We start from the raw sequence: 21135 nt of genomic DNA, 5'->3' as shown, positions 1-21135 counted from the left end.
GGGAACAAAATCAGCTGGGACCTTGATCTTGGATTTCCTAGAACTGTGAGAAATAAATTCCTATTGTTGAAGCCACCCAGTCTACAGTATTTTCTTATGGTAGCTTGAGCTAATACAATGGGTATTTTTAAACACACACACACAACAAAAACAACAACGATAACAGCCCCCCAAAAAATAAGATGATCTATTCACATGACCTTAAGACTCATCTACTAAAATCTATCACTGTGCTTGGGTCAGTTATCCAGTGACATCACTTGAGTGATACAGGCTTCAAACTGATATTTCTGCCCACAGGGAGATGATTAAATACTAAATCATGAACATTTGGTTAATTAATAGGGAAGCCAGGGAGCAAGGCAAGAGCTAGGCTGGAGAGTCCACTGTCAGATGTCAAATCTAAAAAGACACTGGATCAACACCAAAGGCTGGGATTGGAGAGGAAGAAGAAGATAGTATCTGAATAGTGCCTTTAGGTCAAACAAGTCAGATGAGACTTACATAGGAAGACAAACTACCCAATGGTGCATTTAGTCCCACATTCCTATTCTCCAGTGGAAAAAGACCTCGTGATAATAAATGTGATTCTATAAGAAATTTGGGGATGGGTAGGTATACATCTGCTGTAGTGACAAGAGTATGAATGTTAAACCATAACATATACAACTACATCTTAAAGTCTAGTTAAGGGAAAATCATAAGCCAAAAGTGCGGCTGATAAAAACGTGCGTTTCAACACACGCTGTAGGGTTAGCCCAACCACCACAGCAAACTCAAGTGATCATTAACTTAAGTAGTAATTTTCATTAAAAACAAACATAACAGCAATTAGAAACTATGACCAGCTTCAGACAACATGGATGATGTGCTGGACACAAAACATCCTTCCTCCAAATTGCAGGAATTCCAACTACAACTTGTTCGTGAGCATGTGCAGTAGAGCCCTGCAAGTTGCCAAGTGCTTCGTGGCGTGGACTTCTTAGAAGAATCTGCATCAGCAGGAAACCGTGCCCATGAGCTAATTTTCGTTTATGAACACCCCATTTTAGTAACTCCAACTCATTCAGTAGATAACTGCTAATAAGCAACTTACGTTAAAATAAAATGCTATGGAATTGTGAGTCATTTGCCAGGAAGAATCATGGAAAGGATTTGCATTTGGGGGAGTCTGGGGTTTACCAGGAGGAATCCACTGCATAACTGAGAACCAGTGGCTGCTATGTGGGGGGTATGCTGTTAGCTGAACTGGAGCAGCTGGGCTCCTGGCTTAGCCTGCTGCCGGTGGTCCATAGCATTTCGGGACTCCTCCCCACTCTCTATTAAACAACTCCTTGTTATCCTATGGCGGTTGGCTGGGAATCCCAGTAGGGTTTGGCTGCTCCGTGATGCTGTTTCTGCCTCCTTCTTAGGAGAGATAAATGATATTTTTAGCCACACCATTCCTGGGCTACAGCTCTCTCACATGTAGCCAGTCTATAAAGAGAGTATGATGATTATGAAATAATGTCAAATTATTGGCAGCTATATATGACATGGACATGAGCAAAATTTTGTTTTTATGCCCGTTTCTAGGTGTGATACTTAAAATGTTTAAACATGATAGCTTACTCTAACAGAGCTTTAAAAGTATGATCTCAAAACCAGGAAGCATCAGTTCTACACTGATGGTGGGTATAGGCATTAATACAATATGCTAAGAATGTAAACTTTTTGAAGATCAATTTCTAAGCTACGTGTTTGATTGACGGATTAAAAATCCTGAGCAAAGTTAGCACTTTGCTAAAAGTGTTCCACGTTTATTAAGCCAGATGTGTTGATCCTCTGCCTGTTGTGAAAAACTATTTAAGCCAGATAATGTATTTTCCAAGTTGAAACATTTATTTTTTACTTAAATGCAAAACATTTAACAAGTATCTGAAGAGACAAAAGCTCTAATAATAGGGAATGATAATAGGATAGTTTACAGTATATGCTAACACCTGTATGTGGTATATTTTCCATCATGTAGTCAAAATGAACACAGCATATAAACACATATCAGAAATCCTAAGGTAATATTCACTTCTAGGACAACAGCAAAGGCCATAAACAAAATAAACTGCATTACCAGACGTCCACGTACTCCTAAAAAAATGTTTATAATTTCTTGCAAAAGAAACGTACCGGCTGCTTCAGGATGTGGGTGAGACAAGCAGGTTCCTGTGGTAACAATTTCCCAAACAAGAAAATAGTTAAAAAGACGAACCTTTGCTAAGCTGCAGACTACCAGGTCTCCTGATTTATGAAAGCAACAAGATAGAGCTGGTTAAGAAATAAATATTTCATGAATCAGCAAAATCTGTCAAGTAAAATGACTTTTGAATTTACAATGCAAAGAAATACCTTCACATAGTTTGACACTGTCAAAGCATTTTATTATGTAGCGTTGAACTTTAGGTTGACATACTAGATCTAGAATACTCTACGACCATGCAAAATAAATATGCACATATATCCCGTAAGGTTCTTGCCAATCCTTAATAAATAATAATTATTTTAGTGATCCAAATATAGATGCATCCAATTAAAATATGGTGTACGTTTAGTTTCTCATAATCTCATTTTCTTTCCTTCTTTTTTAAAATAAGCTTGTCTTCTTCAATATTACATATTAGTGATATTTTACACTTTGCCCTGTTCATTGTCATTCATTCATTTTATTCATGAATCCTTTCAACAAACATTGAGTATTTGCTAAATACCAGCAAATGATTGGGTCGAATCATCTTTTCTTTTTTTTTTTTTAATTAATTAATTTATTTTTGGCTGCATTGGGTCTTCGTTGCTGCGCGTGGGTTTTCTCTAGTTGCGGTAAGTGGGGGCTACTCTTCATTGCAGTGCGTGGGCTTCTCATTGCGGTGGCTTCTCTTGTTGTGGAGCACGGGCTCTAGGCGTGTGGGCTTCAGTAGTTGTGGCACGTAGGTTCAGTAGTTGTGGCTTGCGGACTCTAGAGCACAGGCTCAGTAGTTGTGGTACACAGGCTTGGTTGCTCCATGGCATGTGGGATCTTCCCAGACCAGGGCTCAAACCCATGTCCCCTGCGTTGGCAGGCAGATTCTTAACCACTGCGCCACCAGGGAAGTCCAATCTTTTCTTTTTTTCATGTTGAATTTACTACTCTTCTGAAACTCATTCAATAATATTTCTAATAATTAAAAGCCTCATTCTTCACCCCATTGCTGATGATCTACCCAGAACTTCTATCCCATAGCCATTCATTTCACATCTTTCCCACTAAAAGTGAGATGAAGTGGGGTAGGGAGGACAGGGTGGTGAGGAAAGAAACTGGTACGTATTATTTGCATCCAACACTCAGTGCACTTGGTTAAGTGTTTAACACATATTACCTTAAATAAGTTTCACAACAACAAAATAAGGTAATCATATTATTATCCCCATTTCATATATCGTGAAACTGAGACTCTTAGCACTTAAGAGACTGGCCACCTAAGGTCTCACAGTTAGCAGTTGGCAGTGCCAATAATGGGACCTTGGCCTGTTTACCCCAAAGGTTTTTCAGCAGCTCTTCTAAGAAGCACAGCTGGCACCCCATACCTTTTAAAAACTCATTGAATAAAATTTTGTTTGCATCTATGTTACTTGGAAAACTCAGACCTCCTCTTCTTCCATTTTCCTCCAAAAACAATATGCTATTTAGATAAATTGCTAGAGAAATACATTTAACCAGGGGTTTTGAAGCAAAGGTAGACAGCTTACACAAAGAAAATTGCTAATGAATAATGAAAAACTTTAAAATTCTGAAATCTACCTATTGTATTATGTGTAATTTTTTTTCAGGCCACCCTCTAGTATTACTGGAAGTAACAGATAATAGATTACGCATAGGTTAGGTATTTAAAAGTTAGTACTATAAATACAAATTAAACCAAGGGAAAATGTAAACATAAAATGCCCAGTTTCATTAGTAGAGATGAAAAGAAATAATGTCACAAAATTAATGCTAAAGCAACACTATTTATTATGTTGCATTCTCTTTAATTATTCCACATCAGTAGATACCTTATAGTCTTCATAATCATTGTTATCTAGCAAGTCCCTTTTCTCCAGTTCTATAAGCTGTTCTGCAGAGAGCTTAGCTGGTAGATGCTTAAGAGACGCTTGCTCATATATGGGCTTTCCATTAAAAAACAGTTCCTTCCAATCATGCATCAACTTATATGGAATCAGGCTATAGCAAAAAAGAAAAAAAAAAGATCGAGAGGAATCAATGGTTAATTGAATACACATCTTAAATCTTAGTCTGGGCTTCCCTGGTGGCGCAGTTGTTGAGAGTCTGCCTGCCGATGCGGGGGACGCGGGTTCGTGCCCCGGTCCGGGAGGATCCCACATGCCGCGGAGTGGCTGGGCCCGTGGGCCGTGGCCGCTGGGCCTGCGTGTCCGGAGCCTGTGCTCTGCAGCGGGAGAGGCCGCAACAGTGAGAGGCCCACACACCGCAAAAAAAAAAAAAAAAAAAAAAAAATCTTAGTCTTTCTATTACCATGTTCATTCACCAGGATCTGCTATTTGAGGCCAGAGGTTCCCCTTACTATGACATTTCTAATAGCCAGTAAAATGGCTGAAACTTAGTAGGTTTGAATGAATAAATGTTACCTAAAGCCATTGGTTCTTCGAATTTTCTTTGATTGTGCACGGAAAGCACAATATATCTAAAAATACTCACGACTGGGCTTCCCTGGTGGTGCAGTGGTTGAGAGTCCACCTGCCGATGCAGGGGACACGGGTTCGTGCTCCAGTCCGGGAAGATCCCACATGCCGCGGAGCGGCTGGGCCCGTGAGCCGTGGCCGCTGAGCCTGCGCGTCCGGAGCCTGTGCTCCGCGACGGGAGAGGCCACAACAGTGAGAGGTCCGCGTACCGCACACACACACAAAAAATACTGACGACTATCACAAAACTTAGGTTCCTTGATTTCCGGCTGTGATACTAAATGGCTGTGCAAGCTTTGGAAATCAGTTAAATGCTCCAGTATCAGCGTCCTCCTACGCAAAATGAACAGACTGAATACTTTCTAAGGCCTCTTTAAGATGACAGTTGGTTTACATATTTGCAAATAATTTGTAACAGAAAAAAAATCTAATGTTATGGTAGTCTTATTGTCATTGCACGTTTGGTAACCTGTGCAATTATTTTTCAGTACTTTTTCTATTTAAGTCAGATGAATGACTTGGTAATCAGGACAGAAGGATGGGAAAGTAGTTCCAAGAGGAACAAAATGTGCAAAGGAAGGAAAGAGCCTGGCATGATTCAGATGCATTTCTCTAAAAATAGTGGGACTAAAGCTTGAAATTGCAACTTAAAAAGTTGTATTTCATTCTGATACATGCTACAACATGGATAAACCTTGAAGACATTATACTAAATGAAATAAGCCAGACACAAAAGGACAAATATTGTATGATTCCACTTACATGAGGACCCTAAAAGAGACAAATTCATAGAGACAGAAAGTAGAACAGAGGTTAGCAGGGCTGGAGGGAAGGGGAATGGGGGTTTATTATTGTATTTAATGGGTACAGCACAGTTTGGGATGATGAAAAAGTTCTGGGGGTGGATGGTGGGGATGGGTGCACAGCAGTATGACTGTACCTAATGCCAGCGAACTCATAAGTGGTTGAAAACCACCTAAAAACGGTTAAAATGCTAAATTTTATGTTATGTATGTTTCTCCACAATAATAAAGTAGTATTTCAATTTGAACTTCAAATATAATCATTGTTTTCCATTAATAAATATTGATATTTGTTAAAGATTATAGAGATATGAAGTTTAGAAATTAATAGCTTAGGCATAGAAAAATTCTTTTTTAAAAAATAAAGCCCTCTTTGTTTTCTTTTCTGGGTTTTTTTGTTGGTTTGTTTGTTTATTTTTGGTTGCACTAGGTCTGGGTCTTCGTTGCCGCACGCGGGCTTTCTCTAGTTGCGGTGAGCAGGGGCTACTCTTCATTGTGGTGAGTGGGCTTATCACTGTGGCAGCCTCGCTTGTTACAGAGCACGGGCTCTAGAGCACAGGCTTGTTACAGAGCACGGGCTCTAGAGCACAGCACTGTGGCACACGGGCTTAGTTGCTCCGCGGCACGTGGGATCCTCCCAGACCAGGGTTCGAACCCGTATCCCCTGCACTGGAAGTCAGATTCTTAACCACTGCACCACCAGGGAAGTCCCACACAGAAAAATTCTAACATCAGAATTATTGAAATGGCATTGGCTCCTATGGTGAAGTAAATGATTAACAACATATATTGTCCAAAACTTAATGTTGCAATTACTGAATTAATATTCTATTATCTGAATATCAATTACTTTATTAAGGAGCAGTCTTAACAAAAGTCAGTTCATATAAGTAGGCTGATACCAAGAATATCCCTGTGCTTTAGAAAGAAATATATATTGATAACATCTTGTTTAGGGAAGTACATAGAGAGAATAATGTGAGTTTATCTCGACTGTTAGGAGCGTAGACTAAAAAGATCTTAACATATACGTGTAATCATTGTATTCAGTTGCAAGTAAAAGACACTTATAATTTCAAAGTAAAAGACCCCTTCAAAGTTTAGGGTACCAATACCTCTGGAACTTTAAAATTATTTGTATTTTTTCATTAAAATAAAAATGGCTTCATATAACCAATATATTCTCAATATTAATTTTCACGAAGCAGGATTTATAGAGTAATAAAAGGCAGACTATATATGAGTCTGTGAAATATTATATTAGTCAAACTCAATACACACAGGAGGTCCTCAACTGGGCCATGGCTCACGGGCCCAGCCACTCCGTGGCATGCGGGACCCCTCTGGACTGGGGCACGAACCCGCATCCCCTGCATTGGCAGGCGGACCCCAACCACTGCGTCACCAGGGAAGCCCTCCTCTCTATGTCTTAAAAGGACACCAGTCATATTTAATTAAGGTCCCATCCTACACGAGTATGACCTTATCTTAACTAATCTATCAGTAATGCCTATTTCCAAATAAGGTTACACTCTGAGGTATGGGGGATTAGAACTTTAACATATCTTTCTGGGGGGACATGATTCAACCCATATATAAGCATCTATATATTGCCTTTTTAGACACTTAAAATGTCAAAGTATTAATAAAAGCTCCCTTAAAAGTTTATGATACCAATACCTCTAGAACTTTAATTTTATACACTCAGTTTTTACATTCAGTTTGAGCTTTTCCTGGTTGTCGGTATGATGCATGAGTTGTTATTGAAGTCTGCACACTTGTGGATTATATTTCAAGACTCTGAATCTTGCATAAACCTTCTGTTCTAGCTGTTTTTTTCTGACGTTGCTCAGGCAAGGGAAAGAGAAGGGGCCATCGTGTTACTGGCAGGTGTGGACAGAAGTCCTCACGTGGCCTTCCTCACCACCTGAGGGGAGGGCATCCTTGTTACTGCAGGAGCAGGTAGCAGTTCTGGCCCTCCACATGGTCTCCACTGCAGTGCGGGTGGCCTTGTGACCACTGGGCGATGGTGAGAGTCCTGACCCTCCCTAGGCTTCTCTAACACCGCCCCAGTAGGGAGGGGAGGAGTGGCCAGTACTGCCAGGTGGGGTTGGAAGTCCATGCTCGTGGTGTCCCAGAGGTCCCTCATTACAGCCTTGTGAGGGTGGAAGACAGGCTCTCTACTTGGCCTTTGCTGGCATGGGTGGGAATGGGGCTACATTTGTGTGTGTGTGTGTGTGTGTGTGTGTGTGTGGTATTTGGGGAAGAGTGGTTATTGTCTAAAAGTTTTACATCTTGCTAGGCTGCTACTAAACTGGTTCTTTGACTACAGACAGCAGGCTTCCGTTGGGTCTTTTTTTTTTTTTTTTTTTTGCAGTACACGGGCCTCTCACTGTTGTGGCCTCTCCCGTCACGGAGCATAGGCTCCGGACACTCAGGCTCAGCAGGCATGGCTCATGGGCCCAGCCACTCCGCAGCTTGTGGGATCTTCCTGGACCGGGGCACGAACCCGTGTCCCCTGCATCGGCAGGCGGACTCTCAACCACTGCGCCACCAGGGAAGACCTGTTGAGGCTATCTTTGTTTACACCATTGGCATATCTGTTGCCAGAATATTCAGTTCCAATCTGGGCTGTGTGAGCACAGGGAGAACCCAGGAAGCTCACCACTGTGTCCTGAGGTCCCCAGCCAGTCTCACTTCTTCTGTCCATCTTCAGAGTCTTCTTATGTTTGTTTCACACACAATGTTCAGGGACTTTCATTGTACTTAGTGGGAAGAATAGGGAAAAACTCATTCTACTCCATTTTCCCAGAGCAGAATGGGATTTGCATTTATGTTTTAATTTGGAATTATGAGCCTTTATTTGTTTAGGGAAATCAATCTGTACTTTTTTTCCCCTCTGAATTACCTTGTGTTATGTTTTTATATTTAAATCCACTATATTTATCTTCTGTAATTTAATCTATGTTTTTTACCCTTATAATGCATGGTATCACCTTTCCTTTTTAACCCTTTTATAGATTACCTTCCTCACAATTTTATTCTTATAATTTCTGAACTTTTGAATTTGTATTAATCTGAAAAGTATTTTTAAACATTTACTCTTGAATTCATTTCAATTTTTAGTCTTATTTATTTTCTTTTCTCAATCTTGTACTCTTATAGTTTTATCTTCAAAATGTCCTCATCATTATGTTATTTCATTTAGTAGTTTTTATATAGCCGTGCATCAGAAATATAGCTGTTGGGGTGAGAGCTGTGGAGAAAGCTCCTCTCAAGTCCAGGGGTGATGGGATGGTTTACCCATCTTCCATTTGACCCTGAATATCATGTGGCTTTCATTCTTTTCACTGTGGGTTCTCAAGAAGATCTCAGTCTGGGTAATATTAGAGGTCAAAACTTTAAGTGGAGTGACTTATCCTTGTCCTTGCATTGATGCTTTCACTGACATCTGTGATGTCATTCCGCTTCAGCTTCCAGGAAAGGACATCACAAGAGATAGGTCTCTGAAGCCAGGTGCCAGAATGCTGAGGTCATTCTCCACCAGACCTACTACACTACTCATTATACCTTAGGTGGGGCCACATGAGAAAATCATTATTCTAAACTGAGGACCAAGAAAAGTTTTGTATTTTGTAAAGAACTAGAATGGAAAACAGAAATCATAGGACAAACTGTGTTGCCCTTTTTGCTTTGGCCACCTGGAAGCTCAGATAAAATTTGCAGCTCAGTTGCAGTATCTGGCAAATCTACTGGTACCGGTATAACTGTGTTTTCATGTATGCATTCCTTGTTTTTAACTTTCTACTTTATTTGAATTTTCTTTTTCTTCTTTTTTTTTTTTGGTCCCACCATGAAGCTTGCAGGATCTCAGTTCCCCAGTCAGGGACTGAACCCAGGCTGCGGCAGTGAAAGCCTGGAACCCTAACCACTAGGCCACAAGGGAACTCCCATCCTTTGTTCTTAGTTTGGCATATTCTTAATCTTTTTTGTATTGTTAAATGTTTCCTTACAAATAGGTTGAGTCCTTTTAGAAAGAAGATGCAATGAAAATCGATTTAATGATTAGTAAAATAATCTTTAAGTAATTCCTGTCTTCTAGGAAGTTCCTAGTGTTTCAAATAAATTATCATAGCTGCCTTTGTAAATTATAGAGAAGTTAGACACAAAGTTTAAATGTTAAAAGACATAAATACACCTTAAATCAGGCTAGTAATTGGGTGAATTAAGTCTGTAATCAAGGTATCCTGAACCCCACGTCTTAGTCTTCATTTCACAAAACATTGTTATCTCTCTTTACTTATCAACTTAGCGCCTACATCACAATCTTACCCTTTTCTCGTTTGCTGTGGTGTCTCTATTGTATTAACTATTGTAATAAAAAACAACACTTACTTATTTGTCAACATTCGATAGTCCGCCACTTTAGTGGACAAATCAAGGATTTGATCCAAAATTTCTGCACATATTGAATAATGCTTTCTGTAACGAGCTTGAACCCTTTCCACGGCAATCTGCTCATGAATTTCCTTAACTCTGAGGGCTTGTTCTTCAAAATCAATCTTGGCTTGTCTGGCCAAAGCCTAAGAAGCAAAGACATATTTTTAAGTCACTGTAATTGGGCAACGATTCAAGTAGAAATAATGTCATCATTTCAATAGCCAAAAAAAAAAATCTCTAAATAGAATGAAACTTCCTTTTATATCAGAAAAAAATAAATCATGAGAGAGCACTTTCTCCTTAATACATTAAGCACTGGTGTGATGGCAAAGACAATATCGGAAATATCCCACCCTTAGCTTATGTTATCAGCAAAACCCAGTACAGAGAAAAGTGTGCTATGTGGATTAATGATAAATTGGATCTGAAATGTTTAAAGAGAAGTCCTGAGTTCATGGACTGCAAATACAGTTGGGGATCACAGAGAAACAGGCAAGCATAGCTGGCTCCCAATCATAGCTGGCTTCTGTGTACCCATCTCAGGAGACTTAACCTGACACATCTGCTCTGGCCAATGCCCTGTCTTTTAGTGGGAGACTTCTAGGATACTGATTTATACTTAGAAAATATTTTGGAAATTCCCTGATTATACTGGCTTGGGAATATAACACATTTGCCAATAAATGTTAAATGTGTTTAGACAACAAAACCTTCTGCTGTTACAGCCTTAATAAATAGATAAAATTCATTCATAGAGACATGTATTTCTGCAGAAAGTAAGAAAATACTTAGTTTGGCATTACCCTCTGTTTGCTTTGCACTATTATTTTGTTTAGGGAACCGACTCTTCACACTAAGTACAAAGGTCAAACTTGGCATGACCAAATGTTGCTTTTCAAACAGTTATACCAACTCCTTGAGAAATTCTATCCTGTGCTAACGTGCTCCAGAAACAAGAGCTGCCTCCTGAAACTTAACCCAACAAGTGTACGATGGCGGTAAACATGGGTCTGCAGGAGCTGTGCTCGAATTCAAGCCTCAGCTTGTACAGGTGTCAAGTACTAGCTGCGGGACCTTGGCCAAATCGGAGCTTCCCTACGTCTCCACTCCCTCTCTGTGAAGCGGGGATGGTAAAAAGACTCGGCATGAACAGAAATTAACTGTCAGAGTAAATACCTGTTATCATGATACTATTCACAAGTAACTAAATGCGTGACAATGGGCTGCTACTGTCCACTGAACCAAATGGAAGCTTCATTTGGTTTGTTATTGTTGTTTGATTTTGTTAGTTTGCTTTAGTTTTGTTGGGAAAGAAGTTGGTCTGGGTGACCTCTGAGGTCAGTTCTGTACATTTGGCACGTTCAGGAATGACACCAGAATTTGTTATCGTTGTATTGTTTTGTAGGCCCTGTTTTCATGGAGAAAGCATCCAGTTTAAGTACAGAGACTTATGGCATGCTTCATGAAGTGTGAAGACTTCAGAGGGAAGAGGAATCTGAGAGAGTAGGAGCCGCCAGATGAGAATTTATGAAGCGAGCCAGTGAAATGGGTTGTGAGGCTGGTTTACTACTGAGTGCCTGGAAAGCATGTGGAAATGTTTAAGATGCCACAGAACCAAAACCTTGACGGGAGCCCAGGAGCACCCCCTGCAGGAATGGAGCAGCTTTCTCCCGGTGTTCTCTTCCTCCCTGCTCCCTCTCTCCTTCCAGGCCTTTCTTCCTTCTTTTTAGCCATGGACTCTGCTACTTCTACCCTCTCCCCAGCCCCCGTGCTAAATCCACCACAATTTCCAGTCCCATTACAGCAAAGTGGCTTGTAGCCCTAAATAAAGAAAGAAGGAAAAGGAAAAAGAAGTCCGTGGGAGCTAGTAACTCTCAGCGGTGATGAGCCTGGACTTTAGACTCTGAGAACCGCTGTGCTAGGGCCACACCACCAAGCTGTGCAACTTTGAGCTTTCTAAGTTCCATCCTCCCGACAGATGAAATGTACACAAGAACAGTGTCCACTGCCAAATGGTGCTGTGAGAATTATAATGCATGTAATGAACGTAGCTCAATGCTGGACTCAGAGTGGATGCTCACAAGTGTTAAATGCTATTGCAGTGAATTACTGTGAATAATAGTAGGTGGCACTGAAATTTGAAATCGGCAACTGTTTACATTAATATAGAATAGATGCTCATTTGCCTTCAAAAAAGAGATCATCAGATTTAACCTAAAAACCAAACAAAACAAACAAAAACTCCTGATGGTGAAAAACATGAAGTTCTCTTTCCCTTTCTCCCTTTCCTCCTCCCTGCTTACTTAGGAACCAGCCTAAGTATTTAGGAACCACTCCTGCTGGAGGATGTGATGCATTCAAACTGTGAAATCAGGCCATCTCAGAGGGAGGGGTGCCCAGCAAGCAGATACCTCAACTTTGGGAAAAGGTTATTGTGTAAATTTTTTCCAGGGGCTTCAGAGCCTCACAATTCTGGCCTCTGAGGCTCTAGCAGACCAAGTGTCCCAATCCTCTGAAGTGAGTCCAAGCCCAGGTTAGGAAAGAACAGGTCATGCTTCTCATCACAGTGAGACCAGTCCTGCTCTAAGACCGGTGCTTTACTATTTTGCACTGAATTAACAGGGCTTGTGAAGCAAACATGTTTAGCAAACAGGCAATTATTTCTAATGTAAGCAAATGCCACTCAATCCATTCAAGTTTACTCTTGTCAAAAAAGAGAGATGAGGGCTTCCCTGGTGGCGCAGTGGTTGAGAGTCCGCCTGCCGATGCAGGGGACACGGGTTTGTGCCCCGGTCCGGGAAGATCCCACATGCCGCGGAGCGGCTGGGCCCGTGAACCATGGCCGCTAAGCCTGCGCATCTGGAGCCTGTGCTCCGCAACGGGAGAGGCCACAACAGTGAGAGGCCCACGTACCTCAAAAAAAAAAAAAAAAAAAAAAAAGAGAGAGAGATGAAACAATTATCCAAATAATTCGGCTATTAAAGACACTTGAGATCATGCAGGTCAAATTCATGGCGTATGGCTCCCCGCTCTCCTCCTAACGTTTTGGCTATGTCTGTTCTACAAAGGCAAAAGCACCATTTCCCTGACTCTGGAGAATACTGTATTTTCGAAATGACATTTCTCAAAATTGCATAATTTTGCCAAAAAATGTGTTCCACTTTCATGGAAAATCACAGTGGAAACCAAGTTGCTGATAAATAAAGCATTGCCTTCCTATTTTCTGTAAGGTTTTCTCTTCTGCTCAGCCTGGTTTTATGAATATTTTATGGCAGTAAAGACAGGCTATCTAAAATGCCACTCACATGAGCTTTATATTTCTTCAATCAAATCTGGCTTAACAGACTGAATAAATTTGAAACCGCCCCAAGAGGAACAAGACAAGAAGTGATTCCTATAAATCCCTTGATAAAATACATCTATTTTGGTTATTAGAACTGTACATATAAAGATAAGGAAGATGTTAATATGTCAAATAACTAAAAGATTAGATAATTTGATTTTCAGAGTTATAAAGGGCCTAGACACAACGATACCATGGTGGCCAAGAGCATACCTGGCACCCAAATCTTGGCTTCTGTAACCATTCTCAACTACAATGAACGAGGGTACCCTAGAAAAATGGCTTGTTCTAGTTTTGAGGAAGGAATAGTACAGTATGGACCTGGGAAATCTTGTTTTACCAGAAAGCAAGGAATTGCTTATTCAAGACTAATGGTGTCTTATAAAAAGGAGGCAGCTTGAAAGTGCTCTCACTGCCTGAAAATAGTTTTCACTTAGAATAATGAACACCAAATAACATTCCAGTGAACTTTAAAGAAAAAGAAAGTCCTTTATGCTTCTAGAAAACAAGAGTAATGACTCAAGGAAACAAAATTTATATTATCATTCATTTTTTTTGACAGCACACTTTATACCTGAAGAAAATGGAATAATGTATTTAAGATATTCAAGGAAAGAAAATGTGAACTAAGGATTTTATATACAACAAAATTGATGAGTATAAAAGGCACATACAGTTATCAATATGCAAGCACTCAGGGAATATTGTTCCCATGAGCTGTTCTTGAGGAATCTATTGGAGAGCTTCAGACAACAGAAATGACCAGAGAGATGTGGACATAAGGACTGAGGGTGAGCATTAAATATTTGTAGGATCAAGACTAAAGGGAGAGAGTATAGTATGTAGATGCTATGTGTCCTGTCAGTGCAGTTGTACAAAGATAAAAATGGGGAGATAATAGAGAGATCATACAAAAAAGTAACTCATTAAATGATTGGCATCTAAACGCAGCCTTGTTTACCTTGACTTGGTAGGAAGGATCAAAAGTAACCTTAGGAGGATTTTTAAGGGATATATTGTTTACCGCTTCTCGATCGAGAGCATCCTGGAAATCTTTAAGCCGTCTTTCCTCATATTGTTTTTCTCTGAAAATTCTGTTTTGCCGTAAAACTTCCTTCTCGTGCCGAACGTGCATGAGCTGCACGGCGATCCTGCGCTCCTGCTGGGACTGTCGCATCAGCCGGTTGATCAGCTGCTCCTCCCGATAAGCCTCCTGGAAACACCATTGCGAGAGCCAATCATTTGTCAAGGTGATGTCCACATTTCCCTCTGGGCTGAAAAGCCTACACGTAAACCATGTGTAAAAGGCATAGTATTCACCTGCAGAATTGATGTTCTGCTATTTGATTTAAATTTGAACATGGCAAAAATTGAGTTATAAAAATGAAAATTTCCACCGACAGTTGTATAATTTTGGTATCCGGAAACACATGGTTTCACAACTCCTTATTCTAAATGAATTATTACTTCCTTTAAAATCGGATCAAAAAATAGATTAGGTAATTTTTTTCAAGGTTTTATAAACAAAGGGTGTAATTCTCCATTTATAAGCATGTTTTCAGAAACTTGGAATTGTGCTATATGCACTCTTAACATAAAAACTAGTTGTAAAAACAAACGCAGACATTGTCTGGCTGAGGACGGCAGATCTGCTTAGTTCCCAGGGGGGCCATCTCAATTCCTACATGATAGATTGGGCAGATTGGAGAAGAGGCTAAGGGGAAATGACCTACAGTTTATCTTAGAAAATCTGAGTGGTTGTAACCTGAGAGAGAAACTAGATGCACTCTCTTGGCTCCCTTGGCTATTTTAAGAGAACCGAAGGGGAACCAGTGAACAGTGGAAGAAGCATCAAACTGGGAATCAGTGGCCCTTGCCAGTGCAGCCCCAGCTGTACCATTAACTGGCTTGCAGCCTTGAGCAAGTAACTCGGATTTTCCGGGCCTATTTCTTGACAGGGGAAATGAAGGGTTTGGGTAAAAGATGGTCTCCAAGGCATCTTCAAGCTCTCTCACTCTGTCTAAACAGAGACACCATGTGGAAGGAGGCCGTAAGTATAGTTCTCCAGGGAGAAGACTTAGAAGAACATCTAACTAAACATTGGGGTTGTCCATTTAACACTCAACAATCGAATTGTTCAGGAAGAAAATCTGGCATCACTAGTGACACTGTTTCAGATTGTGGGAGAAATACTATATGTATGTTCAGAATCAAGATACAAATAACAATAACACTCTGTGGAAAATACCAAAACTTGAACTTGGGGATTATATAAAAATGTAGATTAAATAAAATTCAACTGAAAGTAAATATGAAATTTTTTCTGTTATTAATATATCAGCTAAGAATAAAATCATGAACAACTTTGAAACATATATCTCATCTAGTTACAACATTCTAGAAGCTTTAATATTAATCATTTGTTTCTTTTGAGGTCCAATAGTGGAGGTGAGGCAGAATGTAAAAATGGCCACCGATTCTACAGTTTTCTTCATCCACAGCCTCCAATGCTATCCTGCAGATATTCCCATCAAAAAGTAGAATCTATTTCTTTACTCCTTAATTAAATATGGGGTATGGGGTGACCTCTGACTTGAACTCACCAATGGGACATTAACAAAAATAAAACAAAACACTTGTGGTCTGACTTTCTTAATTCTCTTGTGACCCTTGCCACTGTCACCACAGTTTCTGCTCAGCTAGAAAATGAGAAACCATAGAGAGATACCAGTCTTCTCAGCTGGAACTAATGAAACTCTTCCAAGTCAGTCAGCCTCAGCCAACCCACCAGCCGACCAAAGACATCTGAGAGAAGCCAGGTAAGACCAGCAAAAGGCATATATCTGAGCCCAGCCCAAACTGCCTACCACATTTTGGGGGTGGTTTGGGATACATAAAGCATAGTCAAAGCCATATTTTTTAAAAGTAGAGCCTTGATTTATTATTCCAAGTGAATTCTATATTGAATTTGGAATATATTCTATATTTGTCTGTGTCTACACGGCAAGGCAATTTGGTTGTTGAGATGAGAGCTGGTCATTCTGACCCTGATGAAGAACTGGGTTGGTCAGATATGTCTTGGTCATTGCTTAGATGACAACACATTATGATTAAAAAGGAAAAGAAAAGAAATTACTGTTGAATGGCTGAGTCAATGCTATGTATATGAAGCTTCAGTATGAAGAACCATCAAGTGTATTAAGACCTGCAACCAAAAGTTGAGTGGAAAAGATTCTTTTTTTGTTCTATTGTACAAGTAGCTCATGTTTTAGAAACATACCTTTTCCCAAAGTTTCATTACAATTTGGGACACATTTTCTCATAGAAAAATATGTTATGGTTAAGTGCTTAGGGCAGCTTACAGATGTCTGTTTAACCCTTAACATAGATGAAATAGTCTACATCTGCAATGAATAAAATAGAAAATAAGAGAAGTCACATTTCTCTTTTCAGTATATTTAATCATATTTGGGGAAGACTTACAGATACACAATCCAAAACATGCTCAGTTTGATTGCCAAGACCTCTGCCTTTCCCATGAGTTGGAGTTAGGAGCTTACTCTGGTGCATACCATTACTTTAATTCTCCAAAGATGCCCGAGCGGCTCTCCTGGAGGAATGGAGCATGGCAGGAAAGACGTGGAAGCTAAGCATTCAAGGGTCTTTTAGTTAAGAGATGGGGGAGGTGTCTGGTGTTCAAATGCCAGTTCCAAGGAAATAATCCAGAAAAGGTTCTGGGAAGGTAGAGATAGGTGCGCTGGAATGAATCCCAAGAACAAGCTAAGATGCTGGCCAAATGATCACACTATCAGTTGGGAGTGTGCTTTTCACAGTCTGAAAATCTTCACTTAAATGCCTATGAAGTACTTAAACTCAACAAGTCCTAAACTAAACTCACTAACTCCCCTTTAGACCTGGTCCTCCCCCAGTATTTCCCCGTCTCCACTGATGACACTATTAACCCATGACTTGGTGACCTAAAATGTTAGGGTCATCCTAAGTCCATTCCTCTTGTCACCCTAATACAATTCTTGAAGAAGTAGTCTATTTTGCCTCCTATGTATGGTTTTAAATCACTGTCTACTCCATTCGGTACCTATTGACACTGCCCACTGACACCCCATAGTGGACATCAGCCCCTCCCCATACCTTGCCTTCCCCCCCATCCCTCTCCAGAATCTATCCTCTAAAAAAGTTAAAGTGATCCTTCTAACCTTAAGTCTCATCATTTCATTCACATAATGACATTTCTTTATGGATAACTAGGCAAGATAGCAACCTGAGCACAGATCTCTGGCTCTCTCTTTATAAGCCCAACTAAAATAAGGGTCTGTAAACTCCAGGGGGAGATTGCAACGACTTGGAGGCTAGAGAAGATATTATGAGGCATTTCTGATAGATTCACTGCAAATAGAGCCAAATCAAAGTATCCAGGGCTGACACAAGATTCATGTCACACTCCCGAAAAGCAGCAGATACTTGAGGGAAGCAGAGGAAATGTTAATCCTGACAAGTACCGTTTTCACTTTGGAGGAGAGGAGGATGAATGGGAAGGCATTAAGAAATTAAGAAATTAAGAAACAATTAAGAAAACAATCCCATTTACAATAGCATAAAAAATAATAAAATATTTAAAAATAAATTCAACCAAGGAGGCAAAAGATCCACACTGAAAACTATAAAACATTAATTAAAGGAATTGTAGAAGACAGAAATAAATGGAAAAGATATCCCATGTTCCTGGTTTGGAAGAATTAATAATGTTAAAATGCCCATAATACCTAAAGAGATCTACAGATTCAGTGCAATTCCTATCAAAATTCCAACGGCATTTTTTACAGAAATAGAAAAACAATACTAAAAGTCATATGGAGCCACAAAAGACTCCAAACAGCCAAAGCAATCTTGAGTAAGAAGAACAGAACTGTAGGCATCACACTTCCTGATTTCAAAATATATTACAGAGATGCAGTATTCAAAACAGTATGGCACTGACATAAAAACAGACATATAGACCAGTGAAAGAGAAGAAAGAGCCCAGAAATAAATCTACATATGTACTACAGTCAATTGATCTTCAATAAGGGTGCCAAGGCTATACAATGGGGAAAGGACAGTCTCTACAACAAATAGTGCTGGGAAAACTGGATATCCACATGCAGGAGAATGATACTGTACCCTTATCTCACACCATATATAAAAATCAATTCAAAATGGATTAGAGACTTACACATAAGACCTAAAACTATAAAACTACTAGAAGCAAATATAGGGAAAAACATTTCTTGACAATAGTCTAGGCAATTATTTTTTTAACATGACCCTAAAAGTACAGGCAACAAAAGTAAAAATAGACAAGTGGGATTTGATCTAGCTAAAAATTCTGCACAAAAAAGGAGACAATCAAAAGAGTGAAGAGGCAACCTACAAAATGGGGGAAATTACTATTTGGGAACCATACATTTTGGTTAATATCCAAAATATGTAAGGAATTCAAATAACTCCATAGCCAAATACCAAATAACCCAATTTTAAAAATGGTCAGAGGAGAGGACCTGAACAGACATTTCCCAAAAAAAGACAAACATATGGCCAACAGGTATTTGAAAAGATGATCAACGTTACTAATCATCAGAGAAATGCAAATCAAAACCGAATAAGATATCACCTCATATCTCTTAGAATGGCTATTATCAAAAAATATAAAATAAAAGCAAGAGAGAACAAGTGTTGGCAAGAATGCGGTGAAAAGGGAACCCTTGTAAACTGTTGGTGGGAATGTAAATTGGTACAGCCACTATGGAAAACTGGATAGTGTTTACTTGAAAAATTAGAAATAGAACTACCATATGACCCAGCAGTCCTACTTCTGGCACATATCCAAAGGAAATGAAATCAGTATCTCAGAGAGATGTTTACACCCCCATATTCACTGTAGCGCTATTCACAATGGCCATGATATAGAAACAACCTAAGTGTCCATTGATGGATGAATGGATAAAGAAAATGTGAGACACAAACATACACACATATGTGTGTGTGTATATATGGAATACAGTCAGCCTTAAAAAAGAAGAAAATCCTGTCAGTTGTGACAACATGTTTGAACTTGGAGGACATTATGTTAAATGAAATAAGCCAGACATAGAAAGACAAATACTGCATGATCTCACTTAAATGTGGAATCTAAAAAAAGTTGAACTTATAAAAATAGATCTTAAGTATTCTCACCAAATACACACACAAAAATGGTAACTATTTTTTTTTTTTGGTGAGGTGATGGGAGTGTTAATTAGTTTGATTATGGTAATCATTTCACAATGTATTCATATATCAAAACATCACATTATACATCTTAAATATATACAATTTTTATTTGTCAATTATACCTAATAAAACCTGGATGAAAAGTTTCCTTTTACCTCTAAATGTAACAATAGATATACATAGCTGACATAGATTTTAGATTCTTATTTTGTCAGTATTTTTTATTGTGGTAAAATATGTGTAACATAAAATTTACCATTTCAATTCATTTTTAAGTGTATAATTCAATGTACAATTAAGTAAATTCACAGTGCTGTATAACCATTACCAGATTTTAGATTCTTTAGTAAATGTTTTACGTAGATTTGTGTTCTGAATGTTATTTGCTGTTATGATGTGAGGATGTGACATTGATTCAGAGTAGCACATAATACATACATAAGATACACATATGTGTGTATAAAAGACTACATTTCGTAAAATCTTCCAGCACTATTATTCAATCAACAATTAAATATCTTACCTCTTGTGCTTCGTGGGCTATTAACTGGTCCATTAAGAGTCTCCGCCGTCTTTTCTCCCTTTGCTCTCGTGCAAAAGCATCTTCTTCGAGGCGCTTCTGGATTTTTTTAAGGTAGTCATCATCCGAATAAGTGTTTAACAAATCAGCGGTTGTCTGGCCTGTTGTATCTAAAGAAGTCTTGGATGCGCTAAGGACAATAGTTTTTATTTAAATTTTAAAAAATAACTCAATCACACACCACTACTTGTGATGTGGAGGAAGACCTCTGGAGATGGCTCCCTTGAGTGCTCTGTTCATTTATTAATACAAGCATCGAAGCAAATATTAGAACTTCAGTGTGAGATCCACAGCTTATCAACAGATTCCATTTGCCTCACCCCATTTCTGGACTCTGTATCTGTGAGGTCTTTAGCATAGTCTTCTTTCTAGGCCTGGTGCCTACTTACTTACTCTTTTACTTCTCATGACCTTCACTGTGCCCAGAGATTCTGGATTTCTCTCCCTCTTCTTCCTGCTGGTTCTAGGCCTCCTGCCTCCCCTGCTTGGAGTCAAGAGTAAGGCAATATTGATAACCCAAGTGTCAGGGAAGGCATACTTCTACAAGAGTCGGCCAGGTACACTAATGTGAGGACCCTGAGAGTACTTCCATGGATGGTTCTGCCCACTACAACTCTCCTCTCACCTATGTGAATGCAAGGTGCTCTATGAGCTCCCAGTAGCTTTTCGACTCCTTAGGGCAGCAGCCCAGCTCTTACTAGAAGCTCAGCGGTGGAGAGTTGACTTGCACCACGGGTCTGACCTAGCCTCTTGCCCAAGTCCTGGAGACCCAAGTGAGAAGATCTACCTTGGGGCTCTTGTCCTACCTCATGTCCAGAACTCACAGATCAGGAAGTTGGTGGTCTCACCAACAGAAAGCAAACACACTCAATTTAGTGAGGCAAATGGTGGCTTAGTACAGAATTTATAGATTCATTCAAAAGTTGCCTTTAAAAGTAAAAGAGGGCTTCCCTGGTGGCGCAGTGGTTGAGAGTCCGCCTGCCGATGCAGGGGAC

General features: G+C 39.6%; 1 protein-coding gene across 1 annotated transcript in view; it reads right to left on the bottom strand.

Moving 5' to 3' along the window:
• SPEF2 (sperm flagellar and cilia associated 2) overlaps window positions 1-21135 on the bottom strand; it is a 173136-nt gene that overhangs the window by 123665 nt on the left and 28336 nt on the right. The window contains 4 exon segments of the mRNA XM_024754637.1: window positions 4063-4231; window positions 9906-10093; window positions 14318-14506; window positions 20084-20270. Of these exon segments, the coding sequence (XP_024610405.1) occupies window positions 4063-4231; window positions 9906-10093; window positions 14318-14506; window positions 20084-20270 (733 nt within the window).

This window comes from Neophocaena asiaeorientalis, unplaced genomic scaffold (assembly GCF_003031525.2).
Source record: "Neophocaena asiaeorientalis asiaeorientalis breed wild unplaced genomic scaffold, Neophocaena_asiaeorientalis_V1.1 scaffold229, whole genome shotgun sequence".
NCBI classification, from domain to species: Eukaryota; Metazoa; Chordata; class Mammalia; order Artiodactyla; family Phocoenidae; genus Neophocaena; species Neophocaena asiaeorientalis.
Note: the sequence above shows the minus strand (reverse complement) of the source record. Positions and strands in the feature narration are given on the sequence as shown.